At 35.2% G+C, this 24483-nt stretch overlaps 1 protein-coding gene and 1 long non-coding RNA gene across 6 annotated transcripts; one reads left to right on the forward strand and one right to left on the reverse strand.

Moving 5' to 3' along the window:
* Positions 1 to 481: 481 nt before the first annotated feature.
* On the forward strand, positions 482 to 12609 carry LOC126870453 (zinc transporter 1). Of its 5 annotated transcripts, none has more exons than XM_050628196.1 (10): positions 482 to 857; positions 4579 to 4773; positions 5995 to 6075; positions 9412 to 9602; positions 9832 to 10054; positions 10116 to 10377; positions 10502 to 10619; positions 10883 to 11098; positions 11320 to 11430; positions 11496 to 11921. In XM_050628196.1, exons 3-10 carry the CDS (start codon positions 6003 to 6005, stop codon positions 11685 to 11687), a joined length of 1386 nt encoding a protein of 461 aa, XP_050484153.1. In that variant the 5' UTR covers positions 482 to 857; positions 4579 to 4773; positions 5995 to 6002; the 3' UTR covers positions 11688 to 11921. The 5 variants fall into 5 exon arrangements, with proteins under 5 accessions (XP_050484153.1, XP_050484152.1, XP_050484154.1 ...); XM_050628195.1 differs by lacking the exon at positions 11496 to 11921 and adding an exon at positions 12152 to 12609 and having other exon boundaries at positions 485 to 857; XM_050628197.1 differs by lacking the exons at positions 5995 to 6075; positions 11496 to 11921 and adding an exon at positions 12152 to 12609 and having other exon boundaries at positions 486 to 857.
* LOC126870458 (uncharacterized) lies at positions 2755 to 4366 on the reverse strand. The gene is made up of 2 exons (XR_007691339.1): positions 3293 to 4366; positions 2755 to 3111 (listed from the first exon to the last, which is right to left on the reverse strand). It is a non-coding gene; the product is annotated as an uncharacterized LOC126870458 (long non-coding RNA).
* Positions 12610 to 24483: the final 11874 nt, after the last annotated feature.

Raw genomic sequence — 24483 nt, forward strand, 5'->3', positions numbered from 1 at the left:
ACATTTGTGTATTACTAAATATTTTAATATCTAAGAAACTGAATTTCTTGTTTGTCAATATATTATATATGTAAAAAATATTAAAATCTTTATACAATTATTCGGTTCATTTTTATTCTAGTTATCATAACTTAAACGTATTAATTGATATTTTACGCGCAATATACAAGAAAGATATAAATTATATCTTTTTAACCATCTCTTGGTATTGTTTTATCTATGGTATAAGAAATCTCAAATTTCAAAACATAAGTTACGATATTTGAAATAAATAAAGTGTTTACGCAATTAAGAAACATATACTTTGTGAATTAATTTTTGACTTAATTCTAAACGAATAAATTTGGTCTTGGTAGAATTTTTTATGTCATTCTGCAGTCTATAAATTTGAAAAAATATATATATATGCTTAAAAACAATAGCAAGGGAAGTTTACCTTCTATACATAGTATATAAACATAGATTAAAGAAGAAACAACTCAGTTCATTTTTGCTAGTCAATTTCAGTACATAATGTATCATTATGGCTACTGTTGGTAGTTTCAAAAAAGTATAGTGATATTTGATTATCTATCTTTATTGTTACTTTGTTAGTGGTTTTGTAACGTAACGTTATACAAGAATTTTGTTAAACTGGGATTAAATGTGAATGTTTTGTACACTTTAGTTTTTTAAAAATGAATTGAGATAGTTAGTGTTTTGGAGTATTTAAAAAAAATCTAATGTCAGTTTTTATTAGTTCTTGTACTCGTGAATACACATCAGTACTGTGTAACATGTCCATAAACAGTTCGTGTTGGTGTTACTCGATGCAATTTTGATACATTATAGCAAGAATTATAATATTTTATTATAAAGTAAGTACAACTATTGTGTTTATAACATTGTGTTTATAATATTTATAATGAATCTCATAAGAATGGAGCAAATAACGTTGTTATTAACTTATGAAGTATTTAAATGTTGTTTCTAAATATTGTTTTACGAGTATTCTCTTTAAATATATGTAATAATATTTTTTGTTGTTGAATAAGGTTGTGTTCTAAAGATTATAAATTTTATTATTATTATTAAATGTGTAAAACAGATTGATATGTTACGTTAATAACATAATAAAACATATTCATTATTAATTTTTGTGATTATATTTACTATCATGTTTGTAATATATAGTGGCAATCATCAACATTCGTAAAATAAAAACTCTTTTACAAAATATAATTTCAAATGTTACAATAAAGGCTATACTTAATTTCTTATAAATTTTATAATATATATGTTCTATTTATGTGGAGAGACAGAATATATTAAAACAACTATTAATTCACATAATGCATAAAATATTTGAGAATTTTTGTTGATCTTATTATTTTGATGTTTTTCTTATGAAAGTTTAACATTATTACTAAAACATTTGTACAATTAAATATAATTCATTATTAATAAATTATATAAAACAATAATATTATCAAATGATTCAAAAATACTATTGATAAAAAGTATTACATGTGACATAGTATTAATAGCCAAATCTGTTTACCTATATTGTAATCATCACAAGGGCCAAATTAATCAAAGAAATCATATACTGCCATTGAACCATTTTGTTAAAAATGATGTTAAAGAACCATTAGTTTTCACACTGATTCTATTGATTTTATTTACAGTGTGTTTACATTTGACGGTCAGATAGAAAGTAAATAGCATGTTATTAACAAAGAAACATGAATTAATCTTTATCTAACCTAGATAAGATGAAGTACCTAACTTTATGTCCTTAAATGTTTTTTTATTAATAACATGTTTTTAATACAACTAGTCTAGGCGATCTTATTTAGTTGTATAATGTCAAAATAATGATCGTTCGTTACCATGTATTTGCAAGGTACTTTAATAATCTGTTGATCTTCTTTATCTTAAACTACATTGTAATTGTGTATTTATGTTACTTGAAACTAACATTTTAATATACACGTAAAAATAAATAGTAAATAATCTAAGAACGATATTAACATACAAGCATGAATATTAAGCAAGTTACACAAAAACATTTTGTGTATACAGAATGCTCATTGTGATCTAACATATAAATTGTGGTCTAAACAATGTGTTTGATATTTTTGCAGTTTTTGAGAAAAATTGCCTCAACTATAAATTTATGGTTGTTTATGTCAAGTGTACAAGATCTGTTTTAGATAGGACATTTCATGATTCACCACGATCATTCTAGAAATGTATTGCTACTTTTTTGCACTGTACATTATAAAAAGTTGGAGTTATAGCCTTCATTTTTCCGGAATGAGTGTAATGTAGGTTTGTTGAATCCAATGTTAGTGTAAATCATATGTGTGCCTTGTTTAATTTACGGTTTTAGTCATCACATTCTTATTCAGAATATAACAAAGTAGAACATACAAGAAATATCACAATGTACAAAATATTAATACCTCAATTTACTAAGACATTGATAGATATTTTTATTGATATTCCGTGTTGAAAAATCCAGAACTGTGATCCTTTCATGATAACAAGAATGAATTTGAAAGTGTCATTTGTTATCTGTACTTATCACCAGAAAAGTGACAATATTTTCATGTAGTTACGAACCACTCAATGACATCATCTTATGGCATCATGTATATAGGTACTTATGTATAACATTGATATCAAAACTAGTTCTTGTTAATTTGCTGAAATGAGAAGATATATCACACATCTATTATATTTTTGGTAGTAGAACTGTGTTGCTATTAGTTATTGAGATGTATTAAAAATATTAAAATTAATAAAATAGTTTATAATTTATTTATAATTTATAATTTATAAATAATTACATTGTATACTAAGTATTGTAATTAAAAGAAGAGTTTATTTTTATATCTAAAATATTGAAGAATTGAAAAGTATTGCATTTCAACATGAAAAATAGTTTCTAGAAAATGTTATGTTGGTATCTTTTTATAACATAAATATTATCAACAAGACTCCAAATGTTCACAAAGGACTGTATTTTAATTGTTGCATCCCCATAAATGGGGTCGGGGCTCTCTCAAGGGGGGATCAGTCAAGCGAGTAATTTTTTCCTTTTCAAGATCTGTGTCACCTTCACATCTGTAAGACAATATTAAATTAATGATAAAAAATGTTTAATTTTTATTTTTTTGTTAACAAAGAATCGTTCAATATCTTGATAACATCTTTCTGATTAAAATAAGATCAAACCCGATATTATCATAAAATTTGGTTACATTAATTTAATTTGTCAAATTGTCAACGAAATAAGTATAAAGACCTTGAAGAGTTGTGTTTACCAATCGTACTTGCTGGCTGTTCCGTAGCAGATATATTGGATTCACAATTGGCCAGAACTATTTGCCAGCAGTTCACGATCAATTCGCGAGCTGCTACAGACTATTCATAAACAGAAATATCATTGTATTCATACTAGAGCTGACAATTCGCGAGCCAGATACGAGCAGATCTTTGGCGAGTAAATCTTCAGATGTAACGCCTAGCTGCGGTGTTCGCTGACGAGTTCGTCATACGTTATTTGTTGCTCACAAAAGTATCCTTTCACTGCCGATGAACTCAGCATTGAGTAGTCTTTACTGTATTATGTCAAGTATAGTATTGCCTCGTTAATAGACGCATTTCTTGCTTCGTTAATAGATGCAGAGTTAACCCCACCATTAGCCGAAACTGATTCGCCAGAGCGAGCGTCTTTGTTATCTCTTACGCGTCATCGGCGATATCTCGGTTAACGACGGGTGATAATAAGAAAAACACAATTTCCATGTCTTTTGTTTTAAAATTATTCTATTATTTTAATCAGACTTCTGAGATTTTTCTCCAAATTTTCAATATTAGGACATCTCATATTTTATTTATTTATTTATTTATTTTTTTTTATTATTGCTTAGTCCGTGCCTTTCGGCTTTGGACGAACTTTCGGTTTTACATCTCTTATGTCTATTTCTCTTCTTATATGTCTACCTCCCCTCTTTTCCACTCTATTCTATTGCACTCCCTTAATTATTCTATCTCTAAAAACTAAAACTATAAACTATAAACTACAAATTAGCAACTAATGACTAAAAACTATTGCAACTTTGGTTTTAGCCTCCTTGCTGTGCATCCTTCCTGTCGTTTGCCCTTTTCTTCTCTCCTCTCATGTAGGACATCTCATAAAAAATGCCAAGTTTCTTTTATATTTATGGCAGATCATCGATACCAGCAGTTTATATTTCCTACTGATTTTTCAATGTTCGACAATGTTTTATGAAGTTCCTTTAGATCCCTGCCACGATCCGATTAAAGATGGCACACGAGTTAGACGAGTTAGGAGAGAAGAGTATATACTAATACCTCTGAAGATTTTTTCGGATAAATCGTATGAAATCATTTTTCTATTTTCTGTACAATATCTTTCCTAGACGCTTTAGGTACCAATGAACGATAGAATGATTCGAGCTAAGTTTCTCGATCAGTTCTTTGAGACTCTAACAATTAAATTTTGTTTAGCTGTTCCATGTCACTGTATCCTTATTGAATTCCATCGGTCTTCCTTCACTTTTCCAGATTTTACAATTTACTCTAACTTTCCATCCCGATTCAACGAGGTTTAGATCAGTGAGATGGAGATGGCGACCATACGAGATGTTATAAAGTTAATCTCTAAAAGAATCTTACACTAAGGAGACTTCTTTAAAGAGTACACTCCTATTGGTACCCTAGACGTATTCTATAATTTGAATAAATAGGGTGTTAAAGCTGGTAAGTAAAATATTAATCAATCAAAATTATTCTCTTCCTCTCCCTTTTTGTTATTAATATTACCATAATCTAGACTAAAAATAACCATATATATTTCGCCAATTAACTGCTTGTTTCATCGATTGCGTTTTAGTTCCTTGCCTTAATTGGTGCTTGGCATATTTGTTGTTCATTTGTCCAATTTCGCATGATTTCACGAGCGTTTCACAGATATTGTAACTTATGTTTCTTGCAGTTTCTTTCACATGCTTTCCTTTGTAGAGGAAGAGGTTTTGCTTTTAGTTCCTATCTACCAGATCCCATAAATGTTTAGTAGAATCAATGTCTGACAATTGGAGCAGCCATAGAATCTTCAATATTGTCCTCTTATTCCTGTTACGTATAGTTCTTTTCAACACAATTTGGAACTATACCTCGGAGCACTGATAAACAAGTTGGCCCACCAATTTCTCTTCGAAGATAGAACATATGCCTTTAAAAGTTGAACTTCTTTCTTTTTGAGTTCTATTCGAAGAATATCAACTCTTGTACAAAGCCTCTTTAAGTCGTCTTCGTTCGCCAAATTCTCCTTACTCGAAAATCCTAACTCGAAAATAAGACAATATCTTCCTAGCTTATCTGGATATTAATGCAGAAATTGTTATTTCAACTAAGACTGATGGCTTTTGTATTCTTAGCCAGAGTCTTAGCCCAACGATAACGACAGTTTTGTTTTGTAAGAAACCCAGTTCTCTTAGTAAACTTCTGGGGTTTGTTCTATGTGTTTCGAAGCAATGTTTTTGATATTTGGAGATTTTTACTTGTAGTCATTATAATATCGTCTGTGATTATGAAACATTGGGAATGTGGCAACGTTTAGGTTTGAATTTTATAAGGCTCTTCTTAATATTTCTTAGCAATCAGACGAAGATCCATTAACACTACTCCAACATATATCTCATGTTAAGATAGTTTCTTAAAACTTATATTCGCCTGTTCTGTGTTCGATACCAGCACAAATTATTATCGATTAAACGCTGGTTGATGAAATCGTTCCATATGCTGGATATTAATGTTACGTGGTTATCGATCGATTAGATCTGAAACCATTTTGGTAATTCGCGATAATGTTATATTTTTTAAGTATCATCGCAATCTTTTATATTTTTTCAATTAATTCGTATAAGTATTACGTAAGTACGATGGGCCGGTAACTGTATGTGAGATGTTTTTCTTTTCCAGGTTTCAAAATGGGTATTACAATGGCTTCATGTCATTTGTTTGGGAAATGTTGCTCCATATACACTTATATAGCTTCAGCAGGTATTTTCATGCTTTTTCTGGTACATAATTTTTTAATTTTTTTTTCTATTTCGTTCGGATCTGGACTTGATATGTTGCATAGATCTAGACTTGAGATTAATTCGTATAATTGTTTTTAATAATTGCCTGTAAGTTCGATGCCATTGTTGTCCATCTATTTCCTGTTTTACCTTGAGGACATCTCGGTCAAAATTTCAATTGCTCTAGTTCTTGACGAAAGTATGAGCAGGAAGGCTAGTGACTTGTTGTAAATCTGATATAACATTGTTTCTTTTATTTCGAATGTTGGACATGTTGTATATATAATCCTTTATTTTACTGAAACGTCCATGCTTTTGTCTGGACGTGCTCTATTTGCTTTACTTGATTATTTTGCAATATATCATTCCTAATCTCTCGTACTCCATTTGATTGTTTATGTGTTATGCTTAATATACATACAAGTGTATATGTATATATATATATACGTACAATAATATACATACAAGTTATACGTGTATTTAATGTCTTTAATTACGGTTTTATGTTTTTCGTTCTACCATGGAGGATTCTTTTTTACTTTCAGTCGTCGTTAGGAATCCTTCTATAATTGTTTTTCTTTAAATTCGTTCGGATTGTATACCGTGTTATCCTTAATGACGACTAAGCTTTGTTTACTTTTTTTTTTATGGCTTTAATTACTTCGCTTAGTACTTTTTGAATATTTAGTGTGGAGCGTGTAGCGATAAATTAGTGCTAAGCTTTAGATTTTAACGGTTGATGATATTTTAATAATTAAAAGTTGGAGAACGAAGTTTCGTTTGATATTGGAACAAAAAGAAGAGGAGGATTATTCTAAAGCTGGTGGCTTAAGATATTTCATCGAATTTATTCGCGATATTCGTCCGCTTCGTTTGCCCACTTTATATTCATTCTTCCTTCACAAAGTACACGTATTAATTATAAAATATGACTGTGAGCGTGGTGAATGCGCGTGATGTAACAAACAAAAATGTTACTATCGGTGGGAGATTTAGTGGAAAGAAATTTTTACATCTCGTTGATAACCGTGTTGTGATCTTTCGTTCTTTTATGACTGTACGAATTTTTATTTCGTTGGAAATATTTACCGTTGCCAAAAAATATAACGAAATTCTTATGAATATGTTCTTTTCTGTTCCCTTGGCATTGTATTATGTGTCTGTTATCCCTGGTTAAGTGGTATGTTAGTACTAAAAGTTGTTACATATAAGTTCTTGACCTAAAGTAAACAGGACTCAATTAAATGATAGGAATCAGTTACTACAGTGAAATACTTTCAGACCATTGCTGATAGTAAAGTTGGACAGAAAGATAAATAACATTAAACGACTAAAATAGCTTTATTATTCACAAGTGTTTTTCCTTGTCGCACAATATACGGCGAAAATTGTAGACTGAAGAGAACCGTGTAGATTGTACATATATCTTCCTATATATCTCTGCATATTACATTGAAGTTTTATTGCGAGGAATTACGTACGAAATCTACACATACACTACTTTTGTGAAGTTACAATCAATGTTACTATACAGTGTCAGGTGTGAAGGACGATTGTTATTATGCGTTCACAAAAGTATTTACATACTCTCTTGTGCTTAGTTGTACTTACGCGTGCTCTCGTGTACGTATTAGTATTAGGTCGTCCGAAAAGTATCTTTCTTTTACAGATCCGTCTTTTATAACGATGCATCTTTATACAAATAAGAAACCTAATCTGTCGAACGTTGTGATCTTTATTTTGATAGGACAAAGTGGATCATACGTAATTCGATAAAATAATATAAAACGAAAAATATTGTGCATCCATTATTTCCTTATAAACGAAAGAAGCTTTTCGGACGATTTAATATTTCGAAATAATTAATAATTCAGTGATTTTTTTCGCGATTATAAAATTTTATTAACGAGTTGCTTGTACTTCAGGGTGAGTTACATCTGATAATGATTTGTGATCAGAACGCGTAAAAAAACTGGTTCCGGATACGTCCGGATTGTAGTTTTACGCGCTAATCTAGATAGAAATAACAATCAAGATTTGCAGAGTTGTTAACCAGCCTACCTATGCACCTTAAAATTTTTCCTAGATGTCGCCATTTCAGATAAGGGATAAAAGCGCAACCTTGTGCTCACGAAGATAAGAATGAACATTAGGTCTACCAGTGTTTGCGTCGCGTCGTCTTATTCTTTTCTAATGATTGGATTTCCATCAATTTTAGGGAACGATAGGAGCATTTATAGGAGTTTCAAGGAACTAGAAAATCAGAAGCTAGTTCGCGTGAGTCGAAATCAAACCTTGTTATTCCAAGCCCATATAGCGTGTTCCGAACCTGTTAAATAAAATTGTTGTACGAAGTACACAGGTGTTTTTCACCGCGTAACGACGTTTCTTCAGGACCACGTGTATTTATTCAACATTTTTTAGACGACACGTCAATAACACTAAGGCAACATCTCTGCTTTCAACATGATGTCGCTGCTCCTCGTTATGACGTACTAATTTGGAATCTGTTAATAATAATAAGAGGTTATTAATAAATTTCACGAGAAATAAATTGATCGTGGCGGGTCAATTACCAAAACATTTTTTCCAAGAATAACATATATATATATATATAACATAAATATACCGCAAACGTTTGTCCTTAATAATGTTACATTGGTGATCACGTTGGAGGATAAACTGCGTGAAAAATTGTTAATTAATTCTTATTATCATAACTCGTTTTCGAAGAGTGAAATATAATTACATTTGACGAAACATAGCTGATCTTTTTACCTCGTTAAAATTATATTCAACACGGGATAAAAATTTGTCGTTGGTATCCACTGCTGAGTGTAACGTAATAGTATGCAATATTTGTAAGGGACGTTTTGATGAAATTTTAGTTATGGAAGACCTTTCAACCGATAAAATTCTGTGGAAAGTATCGTCGATGCGCAGAATGCCTATTTCTTGCTGATTTCTAATCGGTAATAAATTTTGTAAAACGAATATACTCGATAAATTAAGTATTGCAAGAACGCATTAATATTACGATCAAAGTATATTTTTAATGATATCCAAAGAAGAAAGCAAATTGGAAAAATAGAGTTGTTTATGAATTTCGAAAATACAGTTTTTACATTTTCTCAATTGTCACACTTTGTATATTTAAAATCTTGTGTTTTTTCCTTTATTCTGTATTTACTATATGTTTTTCTAGATTGAACTTTTGACACAAAGAAGTTAGGTTAATAATCGTGCAATAATTCTCATTGTATACAATTTTATATTGTTTAGTTATTTTTCTATAAAATTGAAATATTATTTTTAGGTACCAACGTTACTATGGGTCGTTACACAGGAAAGAAATGTCGTTTATTAACGATGTTATGGCTCACCGGTCTATTTTTCCTAGTCGAAATAGTTGTGGGCTACCTAACAAACTGTATGGCTTTGATAGCTGACAGTTTTCATATGTTGTCTGATGTAGCAGCTTTGGTCGTTGCATTTCTTTCCGTCAAGGTAGGTAGAACAAGATAAATATCAAGTAATTGTATCGACATAAATAAATATCAAGTAATTGTTCAGCAAGAATTTATTTGGCATCATAATTCGCTAATTTGTAATTAACATTATAAAGCTCATCGCAGTTATAAATTTTATATCTTGTGTTTCCTCAAATCCTTTCCTTTGATTATTTTTCTGAATATATTTTGAGAACATTATTTTAGAAATTCCGTCCTGTTTACAGATGTCACCAAAGAAATGGTCCAAAAACACATTTGGTTGGGCCAGAGCTGAAGTTTTAGGAGCTTTAGTCAACGCCGTTTTTTTAGTCGCATTGTGTTTCAGTATTACCGTGGAGGCGTGTAAAAGATTTATCGAAGTAGAAGAAATACATGAAGCGAAATTGCTTGTAGGGGTTGGAGCACTTGGATTATTAGTGAATATTATTGGATTATGTCTCTTTCATGGTAAATGTTATTAAGAAATTAATATTTGTTCTTACATGTAGTTATATAATTCTGGTTGCAGAACATAGGAGTTCTCATGCACATTCGCATGGCATATCTCGAAGTCACAACCGATTGAGTACTCTAGTAGGAACGGATGACAATGAAAATGATGATAGTTATAGGCCATCGACGCCACAAGTCAAAAGGACACACGGCCATGTACACGATGCGAGTCAAATGAATATGCGCGGTGTGTTTCTTCATGTACTCTCGGATGCACTAGGATCTGTGATTGTGATAGTTTCTGCTTTAATTGTTTGGCTGACAGAATGGAAATATAGGTAAATATTGCATAAATTACCTAACATATCCTATAATATAAATCGTATACTAATGTACAGATTTATTTCTATTTAACGATCTAATATCTTCGGTAGTACTCTTAATGTTTGTTTCTTTTTACAGATTTTACATTGATCCAGCTCTCTCGCTCTTAATAGTTATTCTTATTTTACAATCGGTATGGCCATTACTCCAAGAATCTGCACTGATTTTATTGCAGACTGTACCGACACATATTCAGGTAATTTGAATCATTCTAGATTCTATAATTTCTAGATAATATACGAGAAGTAATAAGAATAGTATCAGTAGTAATATCCGTTACCGAGATTTTCTATTAACATGTACAAATTTCTATAAACAGATCTATATCAAATAAAAAGGTTTTTATTATTTTTATTAGCGAATTTTTTAGCTAATTGATCGTTGATTAATTTTTATGGTGTAATTTTAATTTTCATACTGTTTAGCCGTAACAAATCTAAACAGAATATGTTATTTTAGGTGGATGCCATTCAGCAACGTTTACTAGAAAACGTAGACGGTGTTTTGGCTGTACATGAATTCCATGTGTGGCAGTTAGCTGGTGATCGTATTATCGCTTCAGCGCATATAAAATGCAGAAATCTGTCAGAATATATGAAAATAGCTGAGCAAGTGAAAGAATTTTTTCATAACGAGGGCATACATTCTACGACAATTCAACCTGAATTTATTGATGTAAGTAATTTGTATCGTACATATAAGTATTACGTATTAGTGATTAATACAGCAAGTGATATATTTAATTTGACGTTCTTTATACTATTGTATCAACATGAGTGTATATTCTACATAAAAATTGGATAAATGTAGGATTTTAGTGGTAACAAAATAACGAAACTACAAAAAGATATAAAATATATTGATAATTGATTGAGGAACTATTATTGATATTCTAGTACCACTCTAACAGCGAGGTCAAGGAAACACCGACCGAAGATTGTGTACTAGATTGTCCAAAGACTGACAAGCCTTGTAATCATGCAACATGCTGTGGTCCTTCTAAACAGGTATGTGCTTTCTGTTTTTCGATGTACCTTCGGTTGATTTAAAATCTATCCCTTCGCTTCTGCAGTCTAATTGGAAGAGAGATACAAATTCCCGCTCTGCCTGCCCTAAATCAAAATGTCTTGGACAATGCGTAGAAGCTATTAGATCAGATTCAAATACAGTTATAGGTAACTGTTATTTGTTGTTTATGTTTGATTATTCCAGCGTTATGCAATTAATAACATACAGCCAAATGGTAATTGTTTATTCGAGATAGTGAAACCTTTTTGTTTCTTATTGGACTGGAACAAAGTCATTCTTGAAAGTGTAATATTATGTAACGTTAAGTGCAAGAATATCTATAAATATTGAGAAACAAGCTTTTAATATAAGCACTAATAAGTTTGATAGAAAAGTTTTAATTATTTATATCTTCTTCTTTTTTGCTTCTACTTGGTCATCCAAAAACTTACCGTCACCTTCTAAAATAATTATGCATTCAGAAAAATATCAATAGGCTTAATATAATTTCCCCTTTTTATAAAATGAAACATGATATACGATTTATTTATTTCGTATATGTATATACATATGGCATAGCATTAGATGGAGTGGGTTTCCAAACTCCCAGATACTTACTATGTTTTGATATATTTTGAATCGAATGTTATAATCTTTAAATTAAAGATTATAGGTATACTTTCTTGTAATAAATGTGGATATAATCTATGTTTCTTACAGGGTCGTGAAACTCCATCACCTGGAGAAACACCGTACATGTGCAGACAACGAAACAGTCTTGCACGTTCCACTGGTTCAATAGGAGGAACCGAACAGCAGGAAGTAAATGAGATGGAACGCGGACATTTGTTATCACTGCCCGCTTCACATCACTCCGTCCAACTTCCACATTCACATGTTAATACACCGGTTGTCTAAGTTATCGTCATATTCTCGAATATCTACCTCTGTAACACAATCTGCGGCGCGTTACAATGTTATTATAAAAATTCAATAAAGTAATATACATACTATGTTTTATGGCTATTAAAGTCAACAGTAAATTTTCATTGCTTTTTATTATCTATGTATGTAACTATTATCTTAAGTTTTATAAAGTTTGATATAATAAGTTTGATGTGTGGTATTTGTACAATTACTGATGGATTAGAAACAAAAATAAATAATGTTGGCCGTAATTCTACGAGCCTGTTCTAGTCACCATATAAAATTCTACTAGATTAACGAAAGATAAATAAATTATTCGAAGACTATTTAATTAAAGCGTTTTTACACTCTAAGGTGCAGACCATTACTGCTGACTTCACACCAGGTTCGTCTGTATACTCAAGCATCATCGGCGTAATGACAACTTTGGATCCGTGGCGACGAGATTTATAGAATGATTCATATACCCTTGATTTTTACAAAAAGTCATTTCTTCATCAAAATGTACGTGCCTTTTATCAATTAGAGACAAAACATTAAAAATTTCTCATTGTTATTTTGTCTAAATTTTCAGAGTTCGTTGTCCTTTACTAGAGACATTTCAATTTCGCGCCAATTACTTTGCAAGAAACGCGCCACGCCGCCTCAGCCAATCAGAAAGCAGCTAGGCAACTTTAGGCGGGATGACAAATTACTGTAGTGTCGAAAAGCGTGATGTCAAGACGTATTACCGTGTTTGAACAGCAAGATTTCAACTACAAAGTGCTCTCTTTTTTTACGTTTATTTAGTCATTTACGTTTATTTAATTTACGTTTATTTATTTATTTAAATTACGTAATTTACGTTTATTTATAACGAATTTATAACGAAATTAAACAGTGTCTCGAACTTTTCGTAATCGGTTTTCGTTAGCCTCTTATTTCACTGTTAGACCATCACCAATACCTTGTATTGCAATATTTTGAGACAAAATTTGAGTTTGATTGTTTCTTCATTGTAATATAATCGGTTTTAGGTTTATTAACGTTTATTTTGAATCTTTGGTTTTCTTCTGCAGATTATTGATTGATTGCGGATATTACTTCAAACAATGGAGATATATGGACGTTATGGCAATTAATAATAGTCTAGTGGAAAGTTTTTCATGCAGATTTGATGATGTCTGATTTTTTATAATTGAAGCAGATGTACATACGTAAGTAAAATTGCTATTTCGTCTTTTCTATTATTTACTTAATGTGCCATGGATAATAAGCATTCAATACATAATTGACATACGCATATTATTTAATAGTAAATCCTCCTTTCGCGATCTAGTCTAGTGGAAATAGTCTAGTGGAAAGTTTTTCATGCAGATTTGATGATGTCTGATTTTTTATAATTGAGGCAGATGTACATACGTAAGTAAAATTGCTATTTCGTCTTTTCTATTATTTACTTAATGTGCCATGGATAATAAGCATTCAATACATAATTGACATACGCATATTATTTAATAGTAAATCCTCCTTTCGCCATCTAGATCCCTCTGGGATTAGCTGTTTCAGAATTCGTCACTACCTGACTCTCGACATACTGTTTTCTCTTCAAGCGTGTATCTAGCCACTCTTTTAATCGTGTTACCCACTAAATATTCCTTTCTAAATTTCGTTCACTCTGGACTACAATAGTATTAGGTTAGTATTACTCGACATGGTGGAGATCGTATCGAATTAAATCAGTTTTGCGATATGTGTGAGTGGAAAGAAAGGTAACGCAGTTGTTGAAGAGAATTCGAGTAATCAGAGAATATAGATATCATTCTTGGTCTATCGTAATACCGAGCTTATCGGTATAGCTAGCTGCAGTACTTTCTAGATCCGTACTTTCCGTGTAAGAGCATTTTGCGATAGGACAAAGTACTCTTAGCAAAGATCAATGACTAGAACTTTTGGAAATAGAGATCGATAGAAGTTTTCTACCGATAAGAGCAACGTCTACCACCATAAACCATAGACGAGATGTCTGTGCACAAAGGATGATATCTCTAAAGCGTATTTATTAGCGACGACGTATTTTTAAAGATAACCAGAACAAGTTAGTCCGATGCTATTCAGGACAATTTATGACAAGTAGTTGGACTGCGTGTAACCAATGTAAGTGCGAGTAAGGATGTGTAGATGCTCAACAATAGCTATTGTAAAAACTAAACTTTGCGTCTTTGCTGTCTTGCTGCCTATATAACTTAAAACTGTAGCGGGGTTTTTAACAAACACAGTTTAAATTCGAAAAGGCTAACTCGGATAAAGTTTACGGAGATATGGATGATTCGATGGTTAAAAGTTTAGGAAAGTATCGGTGGCTTAAACAGAAATATTGTTTTGAAAAAGGTGGAACTACGTTCGTTAGGATTGCGAGAAACAGCACGGACTTTACCTGGAACTTGGAAGTTGCATATATGTTAGAATGATTCAGGCAAGCAATATTTTGTACTCTAACATGAAAAATATTTAATATATTTATACGTTATATGGTTATTTTTAAAACTTAAAAATTTGCCAGCCGTCGAGTAATTAAAGGAAACGAAGTAGGGAAGACTGAACAAAATGTAGTTGGATTCTTGATGAAGGATGGGTAACTTTTAATCAGAACGAAGCTGGATTAAGCAGATAACTCGCTTAGCTGATCTATTAGAGGACAAAGTGATTAAGCGGAGTTTTACGATCTGAGCGAAGTTGAGATCGTGAAAAAAGTATCATTCGTCGCTTGGCACATAAAGTGCAGAAGCGTAAAATTTGCTTAGTTATCTGGCCAGCCATAAAGTTGTAAAGTTGCGGTCTATAGCGACCTTTATCTTGGTTCGGCCTGATTCGCCGTCATTCCAGCCTCGATAAAAAAGACTGACGGCCGAATGCAACTTTCACCCCTTTATCCTGGCTCGTGGTTCACCCGGATGATCCAGTCGTTTCTGCTCGACTTCTAGTTAGCGAGGAAAGTTTACGCTGTTGGTCGAGAGTTTGCATGGAAATTACATTTTGCTTGCTGAGAATCGAGCTAAATGAAATTTGATCGCGAACAGGATAGCCAACGGGGTTAACTACGCGTCCTGCGTGTTGAATATGGAAACGACGACATGATTTATACGGAAGATACGTCGACGTTACTTTTCCAGTCTCTTCAACTGTTCTTTCGAGGTAATCGAGTACATAACTAGATCTTGATAACCGTTGAACGAACAATATTGTAAAGAAGGAAGTTCAACAGCGATCACTGTATATGTAGAAATGCACTGCGACTGTCTTGGGCGAGACAACTTGATGTCCGATATATAGACGGTCACGGCAGTTCATTTATTTTGGCTCGGTATGGAATTCGTGAAATATATAGAACGTATTTGCATTGTAAGAGCGCGTTATTTTTGTTCGCTGACCGATGTGAAATGAGTGTACGATAGGAAAAGGTATAGAGAGACGATGTCCAACTACGGTGGCTCGTAAAAGTATTTCATACTTATAGAAACTTTTTGTAGATATATTAATTATATACACTGCAGAAAACATTTTGAAACAGCAGCGTAACGAGGCTCCACCACTATGATTAAATTGGTAAAATTCGAAACCAGTCTGAAAATTTATATACGCAAAAATATTCGAACATTCATAGAAATCTCTCACGAATGTATTAAGTGTGTCTTTGGATCGAATTTCTTTTTAGTTATGTTGTATCAAAGTACACCGCTTTAACCATTAAATAACATAAAAATCAGAAAATCAAGAAAACCGTACATATTTTCCCCTGTGATATTCAAACGTATATTTTCGGTAAGTTTCATTGAAATTTCAAACAGTATCATGCGACACGTATAATGCATTCATAAAAATGATTTATGGTAAGTGTTCAAATACTTCCGTGTGTCGCAGTAATTCCACGCAGCTTTAATATTTAGTCTGCAACATCATTGCACTCGTCAGGTCACTCGATTCATTTATGTAATGACCACCAATCAAGGGTCAATCGATTGATTTATATAAGGTTTGGTTTACTAATGACTAGTGGCAACCTGGTGGATACCTCGTATCTCTGTTCAACTAGAGATTTGGTTTACGCAAGGGATAAGTCGTGGTAGGGGAAAGAGCTGTTGGTAGGAGCTCGCCGTAAAATCAGAGGGGATGGGTTAAAGCCAGGGAAGGGTATCTTGCGGAAATTCGATGCTAATGAAGGAAATTGCGTAGATGCCAAACCAGTATCTCTCGTCCTTCTCGTCGTCTAGCACCCTCCTACAAAGTGGTAGTAACGAATTTCTGTCCTGTCTCATGCCTACGACTCGTGTCTTCGAGCTCGCTAATTTTCTATTTACTAACTTGCTATGTACTAAATGTTATTTCCCCTCATATAATTTCCCAGACTTGTTCGTATATTTTCTTGGAACGGTATAACGTCTATGTAACAACGTAACGTCTAAATAACTGTTAGTATAACGCTTGGTAGTTGTGACAAAATTTGCTACAAACTAGGTGAATTATTATTAACATAGTAGATGCTACGAAGCTTTCGCGTTTATATTATACTTTGCAGCTAGATTTATATTTCTTTTTTAAAATATATTCCATGATAAACTACTGGTAGATTAGAGGGAAGAAAAGGCCTGAAAGTATTATCGATTATTTATGGTGTACTATACACAGCAATGTTTTATGGGATAATCGAAGAACATCGGGAAAAATTCAGGATAGGAGGATTATCACCCAATAGAATTGAGAGAGGAGGGCTTGCTTCGGTCCCTTTCATGTTATCTCTATCTCGTCAGAGATGTCTCTCTTATTTAAATGAGTTGCCAATGCGAGCAGGAATAGGGCGGTACGTCTTGCAAGGGCTGTGGCTTTGTCATGTCGATTCTCTAGGGTAGAACAGAAGGAGGGAAAACGGCCGGGAACATCTTTCTAAGAACGTAATCGACGAATTATTTACGTTTCCCAACCGTTTTTACTGCTTCGATGCCCATGTACGATGCTTTTGCTTTATAGATGTCGATGAAAATTTTAACCCTTGTCTCTTATATCTCATCTCTCCTCCAACATTTTATGTCCCAATCTGGCTTTAGTTTCAATCCAGAAACAACTTTTAATGTTCCACGGTAACGTGATTTCCTTTAATGACAGAGCTTTTACCTCTTTCAAGTCTGACCTTCTTTCGCCTCGCGTTGAAAATATATTTTTCGTCCACTGTGTCGTTCATATTAATAATAAAAACACAGTTTCCCTAACGTTTTTACGAAGAAAACACAATATATTAAAACTTTCTTATTTTTATTTATCTTTTATCGTCACATCCCTTGGTAAGGTATCAGTGACTGCAGTTACATGTATCCTGCAAATATATATAAATGTTAACGTTTATACGTTTAGTTTGGTACAGTTGTCTCAATTAGTTAGTTAGCGTTATTATTTAACAAGTAATTAGCTATCCAGCTAATTGCCACGGTCTGTACGATTCCACACACGATGCAAAAGTTCTATTTCCTTTAAGAAACTTAGAGTCTTTCACATTGTGTTCTGTTAGAAGAATGCACGGAAGTTTAAGGCTGTTTTACCAAAGACAGACGCGTTTATCGTTAAATTAATTAGCAATTCATTTACGATATTCGTAATATCATAAAGATGAGAGCAGAATTTCTCTTTTGATGTAAAATGCCAGCCATCTTCCGCGTACACAAAAATGGAAAATAACGCGTCAAATGTACCATGAGAGTTAATAACGTGGAATTTACACGTTTTAAAATTCAATTCCGTGTTATCGAGTGTCTGGCAGCGTTTGGAATGTTTGCCGCGAGCCCACCGAAAGTACACACAGGGAACAAGTTGACGATAAGAGCGAAACTCGGTCATGCTTCGGCTTATTCTTAGCCGTTGCGCTCGCGGACAATTTCCTACGATGATATTTCTCGAGACAGGAAGCGGTCGGAAATGAAAGTGTCCGCGTTGGGAATATTTAAAGCGCGTTCGTTTACGCGTGTGCCGGAAAATCAGCGAGGGTGACTCGCCACCGGACGAACCAGATTCTTTCCTCGGGGTTTCGTTAAAATTTGACAGGAAACAGCCGAATCTACCGTAAGTTTTAATTAATCGCGCTAGACGACGTAGTTTCCATGGCGAACGCCACCAGCCCATTGTAATTTACATCGTTCATTGTAATTTACATTGCTCGTTCCGAGATCCCGTTTTGGCTTGCTCACCTTTCGCTATATCGTATCCTGGCAACGGTTCCCCTCGTTTCTTTCCGCGGTTGCGTGAAACTGCATTCGACTACGAGGAAAAGTTGTTTCTGCCGAGTTTCTTTTCTTGTCTGGCCTTCCTGGGACATCGTAAGTCCTTTTACTCGTCGCTGTAATCCATTGATTCTCGTCATGGTCGCTATCTTCAACTCGCTTCGCAAGTTCGAGGTCGTTCGACCAGCGTTTTATTTTATTCGAGATGATGCGTTCATTAAATCCGTTCGATAAACGTCTGCTTCCATTCTTCTTCGTTATTGTGGTTCTACAGATATAACGTTAACAACATATCGGATAACGCTGCGGTAGATACAAGGGAAAGTCTGAACTACGTGTATCCGTTGCAATTACTGTAATGGAAGTTTGTTAAGCGCGTGAGCGGGTTGCATGTATTATCCACAGATGAAGAATGGTTGGTTCGTAATCGCTAGATTGGCCAGGTTTATGCAAATTCGTATCTTTAGCGAGATAAAGCAGCGGAATTTAAACAGGGATTTCTGCCGCTCGATAAATATTTTAGCGAATATTTTCCTTTGAACATTTACACGGATATCATCGAATCTCTGGGCGAAGAACGCAACGCTTCAATCACACTCTTTTCGGTTACATCGTAGAGAGATTGTTTCACAGATTGAGAGGTAGAGGTCTAGTGATCGAACGGGCTATGGCCTGAATAGTGTTCGATACTTCTCATTTCGAGAGGCAATCGGCTATTTGCATCTTTATGGGATGTTATGGCCCACAGCCGCCTGTCCGTAAACGTGTGTACGCGCCATTCGCTCGTTCGAGGCGTGTTATTCGTGGGTTAAGCGTGCACGCCGATGAAACGCAGCCGAGTCACGCAGAATAACCCGTAGTCCGGATTCCACGAGTGGTTACATAACGCGCTTTTGCCGGCTGCGAAAGGGAAAAAAGAAAGGAAAAAAAGAACGGCTAACGTTCCAGCCTCTCGGCTCGTTGCTTTTTCCCCTTTTTCTTTCTCGTCTTTTTTTGTCTTTCGTTACTGCTGTTTTCTCGTTCGATGGTATTTTCCAGCCATTCGATCCGTTGTACGTGTGTGTGTGTGTGTGTATGGGCGCGTGCGTGTGCGTGTATCCGGACAGAGAGAAAAGGGGAGAAAGGGAAAAAGAGAAAAATAATTTCGATTTCATTTCCGGCCATGCTTTCCCTTTCTCTCTCATTCCGCGTGTCATCGCTCGTTGTTCGCTTTCGTTCTCGTTTCCTTCTTTCATCTCCCATCCTCCAACTCGTTGGATCACGTTGATTAAGGGGCTGCTGAAGGGTTATCGAGACTAAAGGGTGGCGCGTCTCGACGATGTTCACGGAGAGGATCTATTATAATCAAAGATAGTAGAAACACTGCCGAGAATAACACTGTAACGGTCAATTGGTCTTCAATTGATTCGATGAATTAATAAAACTCGATTAGCGTCGCGTTTGCGTAATCTTTTAAGTACCTTGTTTAAGTAGCTTTACATATATGATGCAACGGTGCGAGACACGAAGACCTGACAGCAGTTAGAAACACGTGAAAGCTGTGTTACCCGTGATTTCATTTCGTCGTAATGAATTTTAATAAGCTGAATTTCGTGCGGTCGAAAGATACGTACAAGCTGATACCTTGCGAAAAAGTAACAAAATGGACAGGAAATAACATCTTTTCGTTCGCTTAGTTTTCGTGAAAATCGAGTTTGAAAATGTATCGAGTATACTCGAACGTATAATAGTTAATTCTGAATTGGACATGGCAAACTAATCGAAAAGAGATTATTCTACGTGTGGAAATAAGTCGAAAATGTAGAATAAAATGTATTATTGAAGTTTGATTATGAAAAAACGAATTCCTTCGTCTTTTGCACGACTACTACCCATTTATTGCACTAAATCAACGCTATGAACCGATCTAGAAAAAAATTTAGCTCGGTTCATTTTTGCTCTTACTGCCTCAAAGATATCTATATTTGACTGTGCTGACATTTGGTTTAATCGGTTTCAGCTTTCAACGATTAATAAAGCTCGAGAAAACAAAGTAATCACGAGTTCGACTAGGTGTTGAAGCTTTTTAGTCGAAGAGTAAAGGTAGGAAGATGCTGACACGACAATAAATCCTGTCTAGCAGGAAGATGGAAAAAGAAAGAGAAAGATCAGAGAGAAGTTGGTCTGATATTCAGCTTTTCGCTGATCGGGCCGCATTAATGCACCGACTGCGCTAGACAGACTACATACAGGCTTCGCTGCATCCCAGAGGGTCTATCACACTTTCGATTTCCTCTTCCGGCCGACGCTATGCACGGCACACGACAAAGCCAGCCTTTGTCGTTTACTCATCCGCAGTACCTGCCGATTCAACGAATTTCCGTCGATTCTGCGCCTCGACATATTGATCACTGCCACGACTGTGAAACACACAACCGTGAATTCGTTTCTCTATCTTACACGCGTCAATTTCATCATCCAACCTTCTGTTCTTTCGTTTAATTCCCGTATGACGTGTCTAAGAACGTTAGGTTGGCGAATAAGCTTCTGCTGGTTAAAAACGTAAAACAAAGTGAAAGGTTAGCGTTTAGGTAACGACGTCAAATTTAACTTGTCTCCTAGCATATTTCACTCGTCCGGAAAAATGACCAAATAATTGGAAACGGTATAGTAACTAGCGGCGTAGACGGTTTGAAACATCGTAGAAAGTTTGAAAGCCGCAAAGTCAGGCTGAATGTCGGGTCTGTCGGTGCGGTGATAAAAGTTACACCGGTACAGGGTCGATTCAATTACCCTAACGAATCCATTAATTAAAAGTTAAATCGAGTGTATTTTCGTCCGTGTACGTGCGACCGCGTTTCGGTTCATTATTCACGAGGGCCGATATTACTTTCAACCGGGCTGTCAAATTAATCCCTGCTTGTCACCGAGAAGCTTTGGCTCGACTGGTAACAGGATGGCTGGAAGTCGAAGCGATTTCCTTTGCGATTGTCACCTCCGTTCGCGCGATATTCAATATGCGCGGGTATATTGCGTGTTTGCGAAATACCTTGCAACTGTTTACGGCTCTTCGAGTATCTTATGAATTTCCTATAAGGACGACGTATTACGGCGGAACGCGACACACACGTGCGTTTATGTACACGCGAGCGGCTGAAATATCTATCGGAATATTTCTACGTAGGGGGTAGACGGTTACGTCGATTGGAAAGTTTACCGAGGACGATGGTAAAATGACGAGGTTGGAACGACGTGGAAGATTATCGAAGGGAATTCAGGCCACTGCTTGCGATTCGATTCGTATTTTCTTGCGAGAGGAAAGATGCAAATATTTGAAGGAAGACGCGTTCAGACAAACGTACAGTCGAGTCCATTCGATTGCACTGCAGTCTCGAAATTTTCTATTTCCTATTTTTTCAGAATTCCTTGCTATCTTTGCTTTATTTTATTTTCTTCCTTCGATATTCGCAATATTATCTTACCAGGTAGTATCATGAGAATTATTAACATTTCAAAATTAACTTACTTCCTGGTCGTTCCACGTTTTTTCATAAATTCTGCCATTTTTCGCTCTCCCTTTACGTCACTTTCGTAACACTGAAATTTCGATTGAATATTATTAAACGCAAAGTCTTTAACTTTGTCGGATTCTTCTCTCTGATAGATCAGCTTGTTGATTTCTGACCCGGTTTGTCTAGTCTTCGAAAGGCATTCGCGAACGAACCCGAGGAATGCAAAGTCTAACTACAACAGAACAGGTAGCGACAACGGGGTCTGGTATATTTGCGTTATCGTTAGTCGTTAGCTGACTTACTTGCAATGCTGCAACACCAATGGAGAGAACGACAAGGAACCTAACCACGTAAACGTACCATAAAACATGAACGAGTTGCTCGTTGTGTGCACGAACGAAGCTGCTGCAAAGACTAATCCTAATCTATGGAAGCTTCGACGTTGGTGCTTTGGAACGTCTTACCGGAAGCTTGGTCTACAGTGTAGCCTTTCGTTGATCTTAGCTTTCGAAAAACTATCGTTTCTCCCATATTTATTCTTTTTCTTCGTCTTACGTATGGTTTCTACCTCACAGTTTCCGAGTATCGAGAGTCTTGTACGGTTTACTGGATCGTGACTAGCAACCCAAAGAGTTACTAACTGATTGAAGGTAGTCTAGAATCTTGAGGAATTTGCTGGGAACTTCGGGATCAAGATCTACTGGCTTGAATAATATATCGCCCATGCTTTCTCGTATTTCCGTTCTAAATAATCAAACACGAGTTGCATAATTGCCTAGTGCATTGCAATTTATCAGCAACTCTTACAATTTCACCAATAATATTAATTCAGTTATGCACGAGAATTTCTTCCGATTGAATTTATTTGTATGAACGAAAAATCGTAGATAAATGGAAAAATTGGTAAACTTCTATCGTATAAATTCTTCGTCCCTCGATGAATTCGGATAAGTTGAGTTCCACCATACGTACACCGAGATGTCTGACCATTACGAGGCTAAACTACTTGGACGAGCGGCAGGTCGTTTTATATCAGAAAGATGAGATTTTCTTTGTTGGATAAACGGCGTAGCGGTTTCCCTGGTTCGAAAACACCACACCGAAGGGAACGTTGGTGGCGAAGGTGGGAGCTGGAAAATGAGAGATTCAGCAGGGCAGGAAGTAACCTTGCCGGATAGTTACACACCGTGTGATTGAGAGCAGCGAGACCTCTGGGCATTGTTTAGAACAATGTGATCGTAACAGATGCACGCTGCTAACAGAGGAACGCAGTCATGTACAGTTTTGTTTGCAGACTAAACATTGATTCTCACGTTCCTTCCGCCCGGTTCAAGTAGAACGAACCGATATATCCGCGCCATTTACAATCCCCGCTGTTAATTTTACTTTTAGTTTATACTAACCTGAATTTCTACTACGTTTGGACAGAACGTGCTATGTAATAGAAATTTCTTTTCCCGCTGTTCTTGTTCTCTGATTATTATTAAACTAAGTTATTATTAGATTAAGGAGTGTTTTCTTAAAAAACAAACTTCTCAGTAATTCAACTGTTATTTTTATCCCGCTTTTGAAAAGCAGCCGTATTTGAACTTTCTTCGATGTATGAACGTATTCCAAGAGAAAAGGGCGGGTTTCTTTGATTATACGAACCCTCAAAGCGGACGTCCCCTCGTCGAATTTCGGCGACAGGAAAGGGCGGAGCGAAAGCGAGTCGGCACGACGACGTAATGTATGTTCGGGCAATTTTCTCGGTGATATTCCCCTGGATTTATGGGTTATTAATTTTATGAACCCCGGGACTGTCTTAGCCTCTAACCAGGCGCACGTGTTCCACTAACAATATCTCACTTACAACGGACTACGAGCGATCTGCCGTGCGACCAGATACGCCTTACACGTCTTCTCCCATTATATTATCGTCATCTCTCCGCTCTTCACGCTCAATTATCTCTCATTTGAACCGCGGTTTTACCGGTCTCTTCCATGAACATATACACGGTCGATGTGCACGAGTACCGACATGACGAGAATCGTTTTAATTGCTACAGTGTCTGGAGTCGGTGGGAAACTGGCTGGCATTCATTTCGACTTGCTCCGAATTACTTGAAACGCGCGACAGAAGCTGCGGATCTTCCGAGATATTAGTTTGGCTGGTAAATTTTGACGACTAGAGTAAGATTGAAATGCTTCGAGAATCTTGGTGATATATCTTTGGTTCTTGAGAGACGACGTAGATTACATCAGAACGTGGAAAGCTTCAGAATCGCTCTTTATTATTTTTGCGCCAGCGGTGAACGAGCACACTTTCTGCTTTCATGAACGAATACGGGGATGCTTGATATTATTTTAAATCCGTTCTTTTACCTTTTAAAAAGAGATTAATTTAGCC

This window comes from Bombus huntii, chromosome 10 (assembly GCF_024542735.1).
Source record: "Bombus huntii isolate Logan2020A chromosome 10, iyBomHunt1.1, whole genome shotgun sequence".
NCBI lineage: Eukaryota > Metazoa > Arthropoda > Insecta > Hymenoptera > Apidae > Bombus > Bombus huntii.